The sequence below is a fragment of the Elephas maximus genome, chromosome 21 (assembly GCF_024166365.1).
Source record: "Elephas maximus indicus isolate mEleMax1 chromosome 21, mEleMax1 primary haplotype, whole genome shotgun sequence".
NCBI lineage: Eukaryota > Metazoa > Chordata > Mammalia > Proboscidea > Elephantidae > Elephas > Elephas maximus.
This window is the reverse complement of record NC_064839.1, coordinates 58,888,889-58,907,194: the sequence shown is the minus strand read 5'-3', so window position 1 is coordinate 58,907,194 and position 18,306 is coordinate 58,888,889. Positions and strand designations below refer to the sequence as shown.

The 18,306-nt window shown below is 41.5% G+C and overlaps 1 gene segment (V, D, J or C); it reads left to right on the top strand.

Moving 5' to 3' along the window:
* Positions 1-14,683, top strand: part of LOC126064609 (immunoglobulin heavy variable 4-59-like) — a 75,299-nt gene extending 60,616 nt beyond the window's left edge. Inside the window, 1 exon segment of the V gene segment in view lies at positions 14,238-14,683. Coding sequence covers positions 14,238-14,683 — 446 coding nt within the window.
* Positions 14,684-18,306: the final 3,623 nt, after the last annotated feature.

The window sequence follows — 18,306 nt, the reverse complement described above, 5'->3', positions numbered from 1 at the left end:
TTCTCTTTGTTGGTGTAGAGGAATCCAACTGATTCATGTATGCTTATCTTCTATTTTGATACTCTGATAAACAGTTCTACTAGTTTTAGTAGTTTTCTTGAGGATTGTTTAGGTTGTTTTGTGTATAAAAGCCTGTCATCTGCAATCAGAATTAATTTCACTTCTTTGCCAATTTGGATGCCCTTTATTTTTTTATTTCTTTGTCTAGCCTCATAGCTCTGGCTAGCACCTCCAGCAGAATATTGAGTAAGAGTGGTGATAAAGGGCCTCCTTGTCTGTTTCCTGTTCTTGAGAGGAATACTTTCAGTCTATCTCTATTTAGGATGATATTGGCTCTTGGCTTTGTAGAAATGCCCTTTATTATGTTGAGGAATTTTCCTTCTATTGCTAATTTGCTAAACGTTTTTATTATGAATGGGTATTGGACTTTGTCAAATGCCTATTCTGCATCAATTAATAAGATCACTTGGTTCTTGTCTTTTGTTTTATTTATATGATGGATTACATTGATTGTTCTTCTAATGTTGAACCATCCCTGCATACCTGGTATGAATCCCACTTGGTCGTGGTGATTTATTTTTTGATATGTTGTTGAATTCTATTGGCTAGAATTTTGTTGAGGATTTTTGGGTCTAAGTTCATGAGGGATAACCCAGAAAAAAACCCAGTGCCGTGGGATCTAGGTCTGTAATTTTCTTTTCTTGTGGCGTTTTCACCTGGTTTTGGTATCAGGGATGTGCTGGCTTCATAGAATGTATTTGGGAGTATTCTATCCTTTTCTTTGCTCTGAAATACCTTTAGTAGTAGTGGTGTTAACTCTTCTCAGAAAGTTTGATAGAATTCTCTAGTGAAGCCATCAGGACCAGGGCATTTCTTTGTTGGGAGTTTTTGGATTGTTTTTATCAATGTCTTCTTTTGTTCTAGGTTTATTTATTTGTTCTGCCTCTGTTTGTGTTAGTTTAGGTAGCTAGTGTGTTTCTAGAAATTTGTCCATTACCTCTAGGTTTTCAAATTTGTTATAGTGCAACTTTTCATAGTACTCTGTTATGATTCTTCTAATTTCATTTGGGCTTGTTGTGATATCGCCCATCTCATTTCTTATTCGGGTTATTTGCTTCATCTCCAGTTTTTCTTTTGTCAGTCTGGCCAGTGATTTATCAATTTTGTTGCTGTTTTCAAAGAACCGTCTTTTGCTTTTCTTAACTCTTTCACTTGTTTTTCTGTTTTCTATTTCATTTAATTCTACTCTGGTTTGTATTATTGGCTTTCTTAGATGGTACCTAAAGTTTTCTTTTGTTGTTCTCTTTCTATTTGTTCAAGTTGTAGGGATAATTCTTTAATTTTGGCCCTTTCTTCTTTTTGTATGTGTGCATTTACTGATACAAACGGACCTCTGAGCACTGCTTTCGCTGTGTCCTGAAGGTTCTGATGGGAAACGTCTTCACTCTCATTGGATTTCACTGCCTCCAACAATTGATTCAAGTTCTAGTTTCTCCATACCTTCGCCAAGAATCCTGTTTTAAATATTTATTTGTTTGTTTATTGGCTGGTAATTTTCTATTTGTCTGTCATTTTACACCTTTCAGTAGATGTAGAGTGTTATCTCCTTGGGAATTTAGTTTGCGCTTCCCTGAGGAGTAGTGGTATTGGGCATCTTTTAGCCCCATGTTGGCCACTTCATTATCTTACTTTGTTAAGTGTCTTCACTGTTGTCAGGTGCTTAACACATCACTTGTCTTTCTGCTGAGGTTGAAGCACAGTCCCGCACCAAGGCCAAAGACTGACATTATCTCCCCCAGCTAAAAACCCTCTTCTGGGTACCTGCCCTGCTTAAATTTCCTGGCAGGTCAAGCCCTTTTCTTACTCCTGTCTGCTGTCTTAGTTGAGATGCTCTTCCTCTCAGATTTTGTTTTGAAAAATGTAAAACATTTATTCAAGTTTAATTCCCTTAGAAAGTGATTCCTAACTTACCCACTCACAATAAAATTATCTCCTTTCTTAATCTTGCGCAGCCCTCATATAATTATCATATTTTAGAATGATCTATTGCACGATGCTGTGTGATCTTCCTTCTTAATTCTCCCTCTAGACCAGGGCTCAGCAAACTTTTTCCTGTCAAGGGCCATATGACAAATATATAGCCTTTCATGGGACACATTGTCTCTGAGAAAACTACTCACTCTGTTGACTGAGTGTGAAAGGAGCTCTAGACAATACAGATGGGCATGGCTGTGTTCCAGTAAAATTTCATTCACCATATAGGCAATGGGCTGTGGGACATAGTTTTTGAACGCCTACTTTTGACTGAAGGCTCATGGCAGGAAGCTAATTCCCTGCATCCTGACCACTATATGTTCTATCTTGCATAGGGATGTACACACAGAATGAAACATGCTATGTGAAGTCATGGTGGAGATTGATATTGCTAAGTGCTCATTTCAGTAATAGAGAGAAACAGACACATAATGTAAGAGCAACCACTATTGATTCTGTCTTCAGAATGTGAAAACTTAGAGAAGTTCATCTTGCTCAGGATCCACACAAATTGGAACTCTCCACACAGGACGCGGGAAGTTCACTTGAGACTTCCTCACTACAGAGGCCAAAGAGTAGAAGGATGTCCCCAGGGATAGTCAATGCTCAGAAATCTCCATAATTCATCCTTCCACTTCAGCCCAATAGCTTGCATTTCTCTCAGGTTACCTCTGGTCTGAGGGGAAGAATTCTATGCCCAGAGAGAAAGAGCACTAGGTTGAGAGTGAGAGATTACCCTCACAAGGCCCAAAGCAGAAACGTTCCCCTAGTGGTCCACGATCCAGAGGCTTTTCCTCAGATCCCTCCTCCTTTTACTCCCTCAAGCCCATCACATGTAAATCAATAGAGATATAAAACACCCCAGCAGGACTCCAAGTGAGACCCCAAGACCAGGATGCCCTGAATCAACAACCTGTCCACATTAATCAGAGCTGACCGTGGAGATAGAACTCTTCTGGTTTATGCTTGACTTCAGGACATCTCCCTTGTCAGAGTCAGTGGCTTTCATCTGTATGCCCTGTGTTCAGCAAAGGAAGACTTCAGTTTCTAGGTGCAAGGTCCCACATGCAGCTGTTGAAGTCCATCTCAGGGATGGAGAAGCTCTCCGACAACATCACCTTCACCTGTGCTAAATCTGGCTTTCCTTTCATTAGCTATCACATTTAATGGAATATGAGTGTGAGATGGCCAACAAACACCTGTCACCAAGGTCAAATCCAGGAGCTCAGTGTATATGATTTGATATGCCCAAATAGGTTGAACCTGTGAGCTACTTTGATTATTGCCTTCCTTAAAATTCTCACATCCTGTCACCAGGTGGTTAGAGTTTCTGCCAAGTATGTGTGCCCAGAAGTCCATTTACTTTTCTTGTGTGGACATAGCCTATTTCCAGGTTATCCATCAAAGAGTGTGGTGCAGGCTCTCACCTACCATCCTAGATCGTCAGGGCTATATAGGGGTGATTGGAGCAGGCGCAGGTATCTGGCTGCATTAGGGAGTCATGTGCTGAGTAAGGTAGGGGCTGACGTCTGCCCCTGAGTGCCCAGGTGGAAGACCTATCCCTGTTCACCAGAGTGCATAGATGGCTGATTTTTGCAGGTAGATTTCAGGCACCCAATGCTGTTGGCTGTTGTAACTGGGAGGGCCACTTATTCTCAGACCCCTGTTGTGGGTGGCTAGTTGTAGTGGTGAAGCCACCTCAGACCCCTGATATGGGTGGGTGAGGACCCTGCTTAATGGGCAGGACTGTGTCAAAATTCAGGAATCTGTCACTCCCCCTTATCTGTTGTAGTTGAAAATAGGCTTCAGGTATATAGCCTGTTGCACTATGCTAATGAGAGACTACAATGTTGAATGGGCCCACACAGGTCTACGCAGGGGTGAAAGGCATTCGAAGTCTGTGGATACCTTACACCCGTAAGTAGGCAAAGGGACAGTGCCTGCCCTCTGTTCCCAGCTTAGGGGGATTTTATAAAGCATAGAGACTAGTTTGGATGCAGTTAGCCTTGAGTTTCCTGCTTAGAGGAGCAGGTAGTTTTCTTTTTGTGTGTTAATTTGTTTATTTGTTTCCTCCCCAAGTCAGGAGATTGGCTCAGGTGCAATGGGTTCCACTTGGGCGTGAGGGGTGCTACAAACACTGAACACTGCGGGACCTGGACCAGAGCAGATCTGGAAGGGGCAGTGAGGAGAAGAAAGGCATTTCTTAGAGGGGGAAGGGTTATTTTGATCCCACTTTTTAGGATAGAGTCTTACACTTAACTTTCGCAGATCCAGTGCCAATTCCCCCTGGTTCCAGATGCTTGTACAGGCTCCATACTGCTTGATTTCTCCCAACATGCTAAAAGCGCTTCCCAAGTGCTACTGCTTGTCTCAGCCCCCATGTGCCAAACTGTGCAGACTGTACAATTCGGGCTTCGTCAGGTCTGGTATTTCTTTGCTGCTTCTGAGCTGTCTCCCTCTCTCTGCCGTTATGGCTGAGTCTGACACCTCAACTTTGTCTTTGATGTCCTGGGGTACTATACTGTCGTATCTAATTGATTCACTTGTTTTTTCAGGTCATTGTGGTAAGAGGGACCACAGGAAGCATCTGATTCTTCTGCCATCTGGCCCACTCCAGCTTAGCGTATTGGAAACTGAGCAGTCTGAAACTTGAGGATGCTGGCACACATTGTTGTGTAAGAGAAGCACCAGGAGCCACAGTGAAGGGCAGGTGGGCAAAATTCTCCTTCCGCATGATGCCAGGTTTGTGCTGGGCTGCAGGGGGCGCTTAGGTCACACAGAACACAGGCGCCACCACAGGAGCAGGTGCACTGAATGATGAGTGAACTTTTTTCTGTTATGTCTTGAGTTTCCTGATTCATCCAAGCCAACAGCCTCTCTGGGGACTTTTAACACTCATTCATACGTGTCTTATTTTTCTCAAGCCAAGAGCCTGAGGAGGAAACTCCTTGGGAGTTCCTGAAAAGACAGGGGAGAAACAATCAAACCTGGGATGAGAATCAGTCCTTTCCAGTATGACCATTGGTTACTCCATGCCCTGAACTTCTGATCCACATGTACTTCTTTCAACACATTCAGTTTCTCTCTTTGCTCCTTATTCCAATGACAGTCTGTTACATTTTTATGAGCGTATTTATCGCAGTCCAATAAATATCTATTGAGAAAATTATCTTTATTTTATTTATTTTACATCTATGAGGTAGGTGATAGCTTATCTGCCATTTAGAAAGTGAAGGAAACTGAAGTTTGGAGATATTAAATAAAGTACTAAAATGTCCAATGATCATAAGGAAAAACTTAAGAATATATACCAGAATTACTAGCTTTAGAAAAAACACACTCAACTGCTCAAAAATAGAGAAAATCCTTCTAGTTCAAGGAAGAGTCACTTGAACCTTCCCCATGTGTTGTGTAAATGCATAAAGAACAGGGACTTCTCTGGAGGATGCACAGGCCCTCAGGGTCTACAGAACTCCAGAAGTTACCTCAGCACCTTGGAGGTCTTGATGTGAAGAGACCATGTGAGGGGAAAGTATCTCAATTCCAGATGCAACCTCCTTGCAGGGAGGGTTCTGGCCTGCAGGGGCCACTCAGGGTACATGGAACTCAGGAGACCAGCCCCAGGGGAGGTTCAGAGGATACTGGGAAGTGATTTCCTGTCAGGGTCAGGGTTTTCCTTTTCAAAAGATAATTTAAAATAGAATTTGACAAGGATGCTGATGTGTTTATAAATATCCTCTTCTAACGGGAACACCACATGCCTGTCAGTTTGCTGTACTGTGATGGCTTGTGTGTTGTTGTGATACTGGAAGCTTTGTCACCAGTATTTTACATACCAGCAAGATCACCCTTTATGGACTCACCCTTGATGGACAGGTTTCGCTGGTGCTTCCAGACTCAGAAAGACTAGGAAGAAAGGCCTGGTAGCCTACTTCTGAAAAAACTGATCAGTTAAAATTTTATGGATAGCAGCGGAATATTGTCTGATACAGTGCCAGAAGATGAAGCCCTCAGGTTGGAAAGCACCTAAAAGATGACTGGGGAGGAGCTGCTTCCTCAAAGCAGAGTTCACCTTAAAGAGGTACTTTGGAGCCAGGCTTTTAGGACCTTCATATGCAGATGTGGCACAACTCCAAATGAGGAAATATCCATTAATAATGGAAATGGGGAATGTACAAGGCATAAATCTAGGAAAAGTGTAATTTGTCAAAAATGAAATAGAATACATAAAGATCTTCACTTTAGGCATTAGTGAGCTGAAATATACTGGTATGGGCCATTTTGAAGCAGACAGTCATGTGGTCTCCTAGTCGGCAATGTAAAATTGAAGACGAATGGTTTCACGTTCATTGTAGAAAAGAACATCTCAAGATTTAGCCTCAAGTGCAAAGCTGTTAGTGATGGAATAATATCCATACACCTACGAGGAAGAACAATTAATACGGCTATTATTCCAGTTTATCCACCAACCACTGATGCCAAAGATGAGGAATTAGAAGATTTTTACCAACTTCTGGAGTCTAAAATTAATCAAACATACAATTAAGTTGCATTGATAATGACTTGTGATTGGAATGCAATAGTTGAAAACAAAGAAGAAAGATGTGTAATTGGAAAATATGGCCTTGGTGATAGAAGCAACACCAGAGATAACATGATAGAATTCTGAAAATCCAATGACTTGTTTACTGCAACTACCTTTTTCAACAACATAAAGGGTGACTACACACATGGACATCACATAGGAAAACCACAGGAATCAAATCTACTACATCTGTGTAAAGAGACTAGGGAGAAGCTCATGTCACCCGCCAGACCAAGGCCAAGGGCTCATTCAGAACGGATCATCATTTGCTCATATGCAAGTTCAAGTTGAATCTGAAGAAAATTAAAACAAATCTACAACAACCAAAATATGACTTGGAGTATATCACACCTTAATTTGGAGGCCATCTCAAGAATAGATTTGACTCATTGAACACAAATGACTGAAACCAGACAGCTTGTGGAATGACATCAAAGGCGTCATACATGAAGAAAGCCAAAGGTCATTAAAAAGGCAGAAAAAAAAAAAAAGGATTTCGGAAGAAACCCTGAAATTTGCTCTTGAACGTGGGTAGCTAAAGTGAATGGAGAAACGATGACGTAAAAGAGATAAACAGAAGATTTCAAGGGGTGGCTAAAAAAGACAAACTAAAGTATTATAATGAAATGTGCGAAGACCTGGAGTTAGAAAACCAGAAAGGGAGAACACTTTTCTTATTTTGGAGGAACTAATCCAATGATTCAAGCCTTGAGTTTCAATATTCAAAGATTCTATGGACAAACTATTGAATGATGCAGGAAGCATCAGGAGAGTATGGAGGAAATACACAGTCACTGTACTAAAAAGAACTCGTCGATGTTCCACCATTTCAGAAGGTAACATATGATCAAGAACCAACGGTATGGAAGGAAGAAGTTGAAACTGCGTTGAAGGCATTTGGGTAAAACAAGCCTACAGGAATTGTCAGAATAACGATGGAGGTGTTTCAATAAATGGATACAGTGCTGGGGTTGCTAAATCATCTATGCCAAGAAAAATGCAAGACAGCTACCTAGCCAACCAAAGAGTAGAAATCCATATTTGTACCCATTCCAAAGAAAGGTGAGCCAACTGAATGTAGAAATTATCCAACATCATTAATATTTTGTTGAACACAATTCTGAAACCGTTGCAGCAATGCATTGATAGGAAACTGCTAGGAATTCAAGCCAGATTCAGAAGAGGACAAAGAATGAGGAATATCATTGCTGATGTCAGATGGGTGTTCAGTGAACACAAAGAACAGCAGAAAGATCTTTGCCTGTGTTTTATTGGCTATGTGAAGGCATTTGAGTATGTGGATAACATTCCAAAGAATGAGAATTCCAGAACACTTAATTGTGCTCATGAGGAACTTGTACATAAACCAAGAGTCAGTATTTGGAAAAGAACCAGGAGATACTGTGAAGTGTAAAGTCAGGCAAGGTGTGCATCAGGGTTGCATCCTTTCACGATACTTATTCAATCTCTACGCTGAGCAAATAATCTGAGAAGCTGGTCTATATGAAGAAGAATGCAGCATCACGACTGGAGAAAAAACTCACTGAGAACCTGTGATATGCAGATGACACAACCTTGCTTGCTGAAAGTGAAGAGGACTTGCATCATTTACTGAGAAAGATCAAAGATTTGAGCCTTCAGTATGAATTACACCTCCACAGAAAGAAAACAAAAATCCTCACAACTGGACCAATAAGCAACATCATGATAATGAGTGGATTGGAGAGTATGACCCAGAGGATGGTGAAACAGAGTACTCACAGAAATTCCAGGGCAGAGCCACCATCACTGGCGACACATCCACGAACACAGTCTATTTGGAGCTGAATAGTCTGAGCTCTGAGGATACAGCTGTGTATTACTGTGCAATCGCACAGTGTGATAACCACATCCTGACTGTGTCAGAAATCCTGAGGAAGGAGGCAGCCATGTCAGAAGGAGGCAGGAGATGAGAGGGAAAATTTGGGTGACAACTTCCCTAAATGATTGAGAAAAAAAAAAAAAAAAAACAATAGGAAATGCATTCACTATAATTAGGTGAGGAACAGTGGTACCCAACTGAACATATGTAAATACCATGGAAATTTCTACAGTGTGGATATCAGGAATGAGGCACAAAGTTAACGAAGGTACAAATTTCCCATGCAACAATTGCCCTTTAAGTGAAATTCATATTCAGGAGAGAGTTTCAATTGGTTGAGTATAAGTTTCAAAGTTAATTGGGTAATTATCATGGAGGACAATTTTTACATTACATAGTAACTCTACATTTAACTTCAAAAAAAAGAAAAAATTGCCCTGCTACCTTCCAAAGAAGCTGTATCATTTTACATTACCATCAGCAAAGAATGAGAATTCTTAGTACTCCAAATTATTGTCAAAATACTGTTGACAGTAGTTTGGATTTTAGCCATTCTCACAGGCTACGAAAGCTATCTCATGGTTGTAATTTATAGTTCCCTAAGGAATGATCTCTTTGAATATCTTTTTTAGTGAGATATTTGTTTAGAACTTGGGTCAACATTTTTTTAAATTGCTTTCTTTTCTCCAGTTAAGTGTCCTTGTACATTCAAGATACAAGTCATTTACAAAATATATGATTTGCAAATATTTATCCTGGTCTCTTACTTTTCATTTTCTGACTTTTGCAGAGTGAAAAAATATAGTTTTCATATTGACCAGTTTATTAATATTTTACCTTTTGTTGATCATGTTTTTGATGGTAAATCTAAAACTCATTTTCTCATCCACGGTCACTCAAAATTTTTCCCATGACTGTAAGCACAGAACATACTAAAGGAATTGGGAGTTAGACTTCATCTTTTGATGCTGAAAGTATATACATGAGTCATTTGGAATTCTTCTGTATGAGCTGTTTGTCTCCTCCTCCATATTAAAAAAAAAAATTCAATCATTTGTTAACATCAGTATGGACTCATGGGTATTGGTTTTATAATTTGTGTCATAATCCAACATTCCGCTATTTATTTAGCGTTCGAAAACTTCCAGGTTGTTTAGCGATTCAGAGCTTTTTCAGTTTGGCTCCAACATTTACCATGCAGTTACTTAATTGTTCATTTCCTGTGGCTAGTCAGAATCATTGCCCCAGGCACTCAATGCAAAATGAACAAACAAACAAAATTATCACCTAGATAGCAGTGCTTATGTGTAGGTACCTTTGCCTTTAGTTTTCCAGATTGCATCCATTTCCAAAGTTACTTAGGTTAGCACCTTTCCCCTTACCCTCTTCAGTGAGTTGTTTCATAAATTTGTAACACCATTAATTTTTTTAGACAGTCTGCATTCTATCCTGACCTCTTTAATTATATGAATTTAAAAAAGGCCTTTGTCTTCGTGTTGATTCTGACTCAAAGCGCCCTATGGGACAGACTAGATTTGCCCCATTGGGTTTCCAAGGAGCACCTGGTGGATTGAAACTGCTAACATTTTAGTTAGCAGATGTAGCACTTAACTACTATACCAGCAGGGTTATACCTACATATACACTCATATATTTGTTCCATACATGAAGTTACACCCTGCTGGAAAGTTCTATGTACCATGATAGGTGCAGAGTGTCATGTATGCCCCACAGCAATAGAATAGGGACAAATTTTACCACTCTTAAACTTACATGTGCTTTACCTACCCCTCTCCAAATTCTTGGTAGTCACTTATCTGTTCATCGTGTCTGTAGTTTCCCCTTTTCCATAATGTCATATTGAGGACATCACATGGTATGTCGCCTTCTCAAACTGGCTACTTTCCCTGAAGACTAATCCGTGTATTTTCTTGGCTCAGTAGCTCATTTGTTTTCATCGCTGAATAATATTCTATCGTGTGGATGCGCCACAGATTGTTGATCCATTCTCATACTGAAGGGCATCTTGTTTGTTTCCAATTTTGGCAAGTGAGCAAGAAGGAGAGAGAGAGACATACTTTCTATTTGCTCTATGTCGTATCAAGGGGAATATGAGAGACAGAGTTGATGGTTGTGGTAGATCCTTGTTGGTAAATGACTCAGGACCCCTGGAGGGGTTAGGATCACATGAATGAAACAAGGTCTCTTGACACGGAACCTGTATGTGCTATCTATTATAATTAATTTCCAGTGATTGAGTTAATCTAGTTAAATAGACTTACTTTTAGAGTTTAGGACCCTGCTTAATTGCATAGTTGCCTGGAACAAATTTTTTAAACAAACACAAATTCTTTGTAAATCTAATATTTCCTGGTATGGGGTCATTTATTACTTTACTAACATCTTTCCTCTGTAGGAAAATAGCAGTTTAATCATTGATCATAACATCAGAATAAATTAAGGTCTTCAATCAGGCTTTGAAACAATGCCTTAAAACGTAAGCTCTGGCAACCTGTACTTTCACACCTACCCTGGCAAGGTGCAGGCAATGCCCCTTGGTAAGGTGCATGCTGGCATGGCCCAGGCCTTCACTGTGGTGTGGTCAGTTCTGAGGGGAGAGGCTGGTAACCTGGTGAAGGGCATTGACAATACTGCAGGCATGATTTGTCAAGGCTAAGTGTTTGACTCCTGAGCCAGAAGAAACAGGTAGACTGGAACCAAGCCTGGTCTTTGATCAAAGTCACTGCATTGCATTGGAAGACTTGGTGTGGCAGCTATCTCATGGAAGGGCCAGAGGTAGACTCTGCTGGGGACAGTGTCGTGATGCACCAGGAAAAGCTGCCCGAGAATTGCTGTCTCCTGGACATAAACTAGTAGCTTCAAGATGACCAGCAGTTGTGATCTGAGTTCCACTGCTTCTAGATGATAGCCAGGAAAAGTGATGGAAGCTGATATGAGAGGACTGGTCACGGGGGAAGATGGAAAAACAGTAGATATTGGCATTTTATTTTATTTATTATTTACTCATTATTATTTTCTCCTTAGAGATAATGATGCTCTACCATTACTAGGCCTTTATGTAGAGATTTGTGTGAATCAAGATACGGTTGCATTTGGAGTTTACTGTTACCATGGCTATGAGAGTTTAAGTTATCTTTTATTATGGACGCCAGAAACCTCATTTCCTTTAGTGAAACATCTGTTTGTTTTTTTTTGTTTTTCTCCTCTTTTGACTTTAAGTCTTTATTTTATGTTCCCCAGAGAGAACCTGCCCTTTTAGCACTCCCTGGTACATGTCAATGATTTTCTGTTTGATAATTGCTAGTGTTGTGGTGGTCTTTGCAATAAGGAGAGATTTCTCTGATCTTTTGACTGAGCCTCATTCCTACATGGGCATTGTTAACCTTTGTCAGATGTGTGGCCTTCCAAGTGTCCCTGTCCCTCCTCTATAGGCTATTGTGGACCTAGTGTGACTTCCTGCCACTTTTGCACAGTGGACTGACTTCTTTCTTCTATGTTTCCTCCCCGGGTGCAATTGTTTTCCACCTGTGACCTCTGGTTTCCCTTTGAGTGCAGTTTTCCTGCAAATTAAGGCTTTTATACCTTATGGAAGAGAGGGGAGATGATTCTGGACAGAGTCTGGTGGTGTCCTCGGTTCCCCTGCCAGGCTCTATGAGATTTCACCAGTGTCCGTAGAATTCCAGTTTTGATGATTTCCTCAACAGATCAATTCTCTTGTTCTGAAGTAGAGATATGGGAGGTGGTCTGGGTGTATTCTGGAAGTGCCATCGGCTCCTCTCCGGCACCATAAGTGTTTAGTTCTTTATAGGATTTTCCTAATTCCCAGAGGATGTGACACTTGGGAACTTCACGCTCCAATGCCTTGAACACACTCAACGTTAAGAGGTTTATTACATATCATGGTTTAATCTCGTGAGTATCTTATATGCCATCTGGCACTGTCTACCCTTGGTAAACTCAAGTTAGGGTTGCGTTTCTTCCTGCAGGCACCTATCTCCCTTCAGAGCTTAGATTTATTGTTTGTCCTGTGGCTTCGATTTTCTGATGTTAAAGAAAATGTGTTCATTTGCAGTTTCTCCAGCTTTGTTGTCATCATTCTAAGAAGAAGAGCAATGTTTTTCTCAGCTCTCTTCTGTTCCATGCTGAGCAGCAGCTTTCTACGTCATAGCTAGAAACTTGAGACAGTCCACATACCCCTGGCCGTGAAGACACAGATATTTATTGAGGTATACGCACACTTTGGAATAGTACCCAGCATTAAAATTACTGAATTCTTGATACACATTCCAAATGGATGTAACTCTGAATTGTTACGCTGAATGAAATAAGCTAAAAGAATGAACGTGCATACTGCATGATTCCATGTATGTAAATTCTGGAGGATGCAAGCTAATCTAAACTAACATAAAGATCAGTATGTGCCTGGGGACAGAGTGAGCAGAGGGAAGGGCAGAAGGGAGGAATGACAGAGGAACAAAAGGAAATCATTGAAGTGTATGGAGTTGTTCACCCTCTTGGTTGTGGTGATGCTTGCACTGAGATGCACGTATGTTAGTACTTAACTGATTGTACACTTTAAATCAGTGAAATATATGTCAATTATATCAGCATAAGCTTGCTAAAATAAGTAAGTTTTTATATTGGTAGAGAAGGAGTGACAGAAAGATACACAATAGCATCCTAAAGATCCAAGACCCCTGAACATTCAAGTGCATTGAACTTGGTACTGTACATATTACTTGGATAAATACTGTTGTGTTTAGGTGTTAAGTGCCATCCTGTGGCTCCAATTTCATAGCGACCCTATGTGCAACAGAACAAAACGCTGCCTGGTCCTACACCATCATCACAATTGTTGCTATATTTGAGCCCTCAGCATGTTTCCGGTTGGGTGAATTAGGGACGGTTCTTATAAAGAGGAGATAATTTGGCCTTAGGTAGGAAAAAGGACACTCTTCCATGGGAATAGGAGAGAAGAAAAAGAAATGGATACCAACAGAGAAAGGGTAAGAGTATTAGCAAAGAAGCAAAAGCTGGTGAATGATGGGAGAAGGGAGAGCAGGAAGTGGATCAACAGTGAGTGGGAGGACAACTTGGAAGTCCGCACTCAGAAACAGAGAGAGCACACCTTGTGTTTTTCTCCCAGGCCTTCTCCCCAGAGGAGGATGTTCACCAGGCACATACACGTGACAGAATGTCTGCAGGTGGGATCCCAAAAAGGATAGGGGATTGTAGCACTGGCCCTTTGTGTGATGTGTTAGCTAGGGTTAGCAGCAACTTTGTTTCCCAGAGTCCAGAAAACCGGCCTGCTTCCCTGACCTGTTTTCCTAACTTTGAGGTGGGAATGAAAATATGGAAGCTCAGGAATGAGGACGCTTAGGAGGAGGAAGAGGTCTGTGTCCTCTGATGTCTAAATACTCAGGAAGTCACCTTTTGGAAGAGCCTGTGAGGCAGAAGCTGGCCCCTGGCTCCTTCCTCTTGTAAGTCCAGTACCCTTGACACATGCAAATTTCCCCTCAGCTCTGTCTATATCACACCTACCACGCTGTGTGGTGTGGGCATCTTCACTCTCTCAGGAAAGGCACTATCCTTCCTAGTAGAAGATGAAGCTGTTATGTTTCCTCCTTTTTCTGGCGACAGCTTCCCAGTGTGAGCCTCTCAGGGACTTAAATGTTGGGTGATACGGGTGAGTGTGCTCTGTTTCTGACTCACAAGAATTTCACTTCTTTCCCGTAGGTGTCCTGTCCCAGGTGCAGCTGAAGGAGTCAGGCCCAGGACTGGTGAAGCCGTCACAAACCTTGTCTCTCACCTGCGCTGTCACTGGTGGCTCCATCTCTAGTGATTATGGTTGGAACTGGGTCCGCCAGCCCCCAGGGAAGGACCTGGAATGGCTGGGAGTTGCTTACTACAGTGGATCATCATGGAAAACAAGCTATGGCTCCTCCGTCCAGGGCCGAATCTCCATCACTGCTGACTCATCCAAGAAGCAGTTCTCCCTGCAGCTGAGCTCTGTGACTTCTGAGGACACAGCCGTGTATTACTGTGCAAGAGGCACAGTGAAGAGAAGTCCGTGTGCCCCAAGACACAAACCTCCCCTGAAGGGAGAGGACTGGCCTATGGGAGGCGCTCAGAATGCATGGAGCACAGAGATCATCTCAGGAGCAGGTGCAGAGGAAGACTGAAGTTTCCTTTTAACCCTGGTGTTTCCTGTCCCTGCCCAGCAAAAGTCTTATCCTCGAAGAACCGTTACTGTCTCTTCCTTGCAACCAGGAACAGATTAGCAAATAAGCACGGTCAGCACATGCTTCTTAGTGTGTACTTTATAAGCACATGCTTAGTTGTGCTTACATTGTTAGCCCATGCTTACCTTGCTTACTGAGTAATCCTTCCCTGCAGGGCGCTAAATGAAATTGGAAACATCTCCAGTGGGTGAGAATGTGCCAGCTAGAAATGAAGCTCACACAGGCTCAGGAGGGTGCTATGCCCAAGGTTGTTTAAGGTCTGAATTTCTTTTAATTTAACCCTATGACACTTGTGCTTTCAAGCATGTGCTTACAAGCACATGTTTATAATTCACATATCCTGTTCGAATGCATTGGTAAGTAGAGGAGGGGCAACCACAGATTTTATCAGTGTTTAGGGCCCTCAGGTGCCTTAATCAGTCCTGGCTGGACAGCAGGGGGCCCTCAGAAATCACAGAGCCTGAAGACCCCACTCAGAGCACGTTGAGGTGGAGACAGTTTTCTGTTGGGATGTGTAATTTTTCTCTCTGCCACAATTTAGAAAAAGAAATTGATTAGTACTCAATGAAAAGATGGCAATCCAACAAAATTGGGGAAAGTTTCAACAGATATAACAAGAAAGGATACTCAAGGATGCCAAACAAACACTTAGAAAGAGCCTCACAATCTTAAACACAGAATTACTGTGTGAGCTAGCAAGTCCTCTCCCAGGTATACAACCAATGTACACGACAACAAAATCACTAGCAGCAAAAGACAAATTATATCAATGAAACCTCATAAAAAGTAAAGAAAAAAAAAATTTGTTCCTCAAAAGATGTTATCAACAAAGGGGAGGGGGAGCCTAAAGAAAATTTTCAAAAGCAATGTATGTAATAAGGGTATGATATGCTAAATGTATTACAGCTCAACAAGGAAAAGTCAAACAACTCGACTAAAAATTAGGCAAAGGACTCCAAGAGTAATTTTACGAAAAAGAATATACAAGTGGCCAAAAAACACATGAAAAGATATTCTGCATCACTATGCATTAAACAAAGCCCAAATGCACTGCCACAGGGTCGATTGCGAGTCAGAGTGGCCCTATAGAGCGGAATGGCCCTGTAAGGATTCCAAGGCTGTATATCTTTATAGAAGCAGGCTGCCATCTTTCTCCTGTGGAGCAGCTAAAAGGCTCAAACCCCTGACATTCTCCTTAGAAGCCATGAGTTTAAGCACTGCACCACCAGGGCTCCTCCATTACCCTTTAAAACCAATTGCCATTAAGTCAATTCTGACTTATAGCCACCGTACAGGACAGAGTAGAACTGTCCCATAGTGTTTCCAAGGAGCAGCTGATGGATTCAAACAAAGGACCTTTTGATTAGGAACCATAGCTGTTAACCACTGCGCCACCAGGGCTCACCGTTAGCCATTAACCATTAGGGAGATACAAATTGAAATCACATGGAGAATGGGCTTCCCCCAAAGATGGCAATATAAGCAGCTTAGCACTTCCATCCTCCAACAACAGGAAAAAGGAAGCAAAACAGAACAAATAACACAAGTGGACTGGATGGATTATGAACTCTAGAAACCATCTCAAGAGACAAAGCACATGGCCAAAAGTGGAAGGAATGTTAAGCCAGCAGACACCTTAGGGAAGTTTTCTCTCTGTCTCAAGGGTCTCTCTCTAGTCCAACCCCCGTGACAGTGAGAGTGAAGTTCCTGGACATATCCTATCATGAATTGTAACCTGTGACCAGCTCCCTCATGGCCCAAATGAGTGGTAAATTAACTTACTTTTTGCTACTGGCCAACTGGGGTGTCAGATTTTTTATATCTGTACTAGGGTTTTAGGGTAGCAAGATAAAACTGCAGAAAAATCACTCACCCCACTTCAGGGCAGGGCTGAGGAAAGAGAAACAAACAAACAAACAAAAACCTGCTTCTGCCTCCAGCCTCCATGAAACAAAGGAGACCAATGTAATTTCAAGTCTGCAAAACAATGGGTATCAAGGACTCGGAGTAGAGTCTCACCCTGAGACATGAAACACCTAAAACACACAGGTGGATGAGAAGCTAGCTGAGATTTGCCTGTAGCCCATGAAAGTTCTATTTGGTCTGTTAAGGAGCCTGGGATAAAAAACTGACACTTAAAACAACCAGGAAAGTGCAGGAAAGGGAAAAGTAGCTGCTCATCTTTCCTAAGGGAGCTAGGACACCCATTGACTAACACCCCACACAGTCCTCAGCCCCATCACAGATGTGGGAATAGCCTCCTGCTTTCCCAGAACAGCCAGCTGGAGCCCGGGCAAGGAGCGAGGGCATTTTTCTCCAAGGCTGTGGATTACATAGATTAAAAAAAAAAAAAGGAAAAGAAAACAAGATGTGGTTCTGCGGTGCCCTGAAGTGCCAAGCCAATTTGTGAAGTAACTGGTGAGAGAAGAGCTCTTGAAGCTCTGAGTTAGTGCTGGCTGAATCAAAGGATCAAAGCACTCTCTGATGGAATTTATGGTGAAAGAGAGGGAAAAATAGAGAGAGAAACATACACACACACACAATCCCTTGGGAAACAGAAGATTCCGAGTTCCACAGATAGCACAGTAGAGTATTCAAATACCTCAGTTCAACAACAAAATAAATAACTGATGCAAGGATTTAGGAATGATGGCCCAATTGAAAGAACAATATAAAAACATGAATCAGCCCTGTGGAAACACTAATGGGGGAAATAGAGGACTGTCAAACAGCAACATTAAAAATACCCTTAGATTTTTTATATAGCCTGGATCCCATCATGGGATTCCTGACCATCTTAATACATTACATATATTCAATTTGTTTATTAAGGTGCACTCTTAATGCTGTAAAGTTCTGTGGGTTTTGATCAACACAAAATATTATCAGCCACGATAAGATCCTAACGAAGACTTTTGTCACTCTAAAAAATTGCCTATGCTTTACCTCTTCAACATTTCCTTCCAAAATTTCTGGCGACCATTGGAAAGCTCATCCTGCCTACACTCCTTCCTTTCACAGAAAGTTGTACAGGTTAAATCGGAATTATGTAGCCCTTTCCATCTGCACCTGGCATTTAAGTTCATCTGTGTCTTTTCATGGCTTCATGCTGTTGTTACTTGCTACCAAATCAGCTGTGGCTCAGAACATCGTTATCTGTAACAGAAAGAAATGTTGCCTGGCCCTGAGCCATCTTCAGAAACATTGGGACATTTGAGCTCCGCGTTTTGGCTATATCATGTCAATCCACCTCATTGAGGGTTTCCAGTGTTTTTGCTGACCCTCTACTAATCAGGATGTTCTTTTCAAGAGATGGGTCTTTGGTGATGATGTAGCCGAAGTAATTAAGCATAAGTCTCTGCCTTCTATGGATCATTCTGGTTGTATTTCTTTTTAGACTGATTTGTTTGTTCTTCTACCAGTCCACAGTATATTCAGTATTCTAATCCAAGGCCACAGTTTGAATACCTCAATTCTTCTTCTGTCTTCTTTTGTTTATTCTCCACCTTTCATATGAATATGAGATGGCTGAAAAAAATCAAGGTTTGGGTCAAGTGCACCTT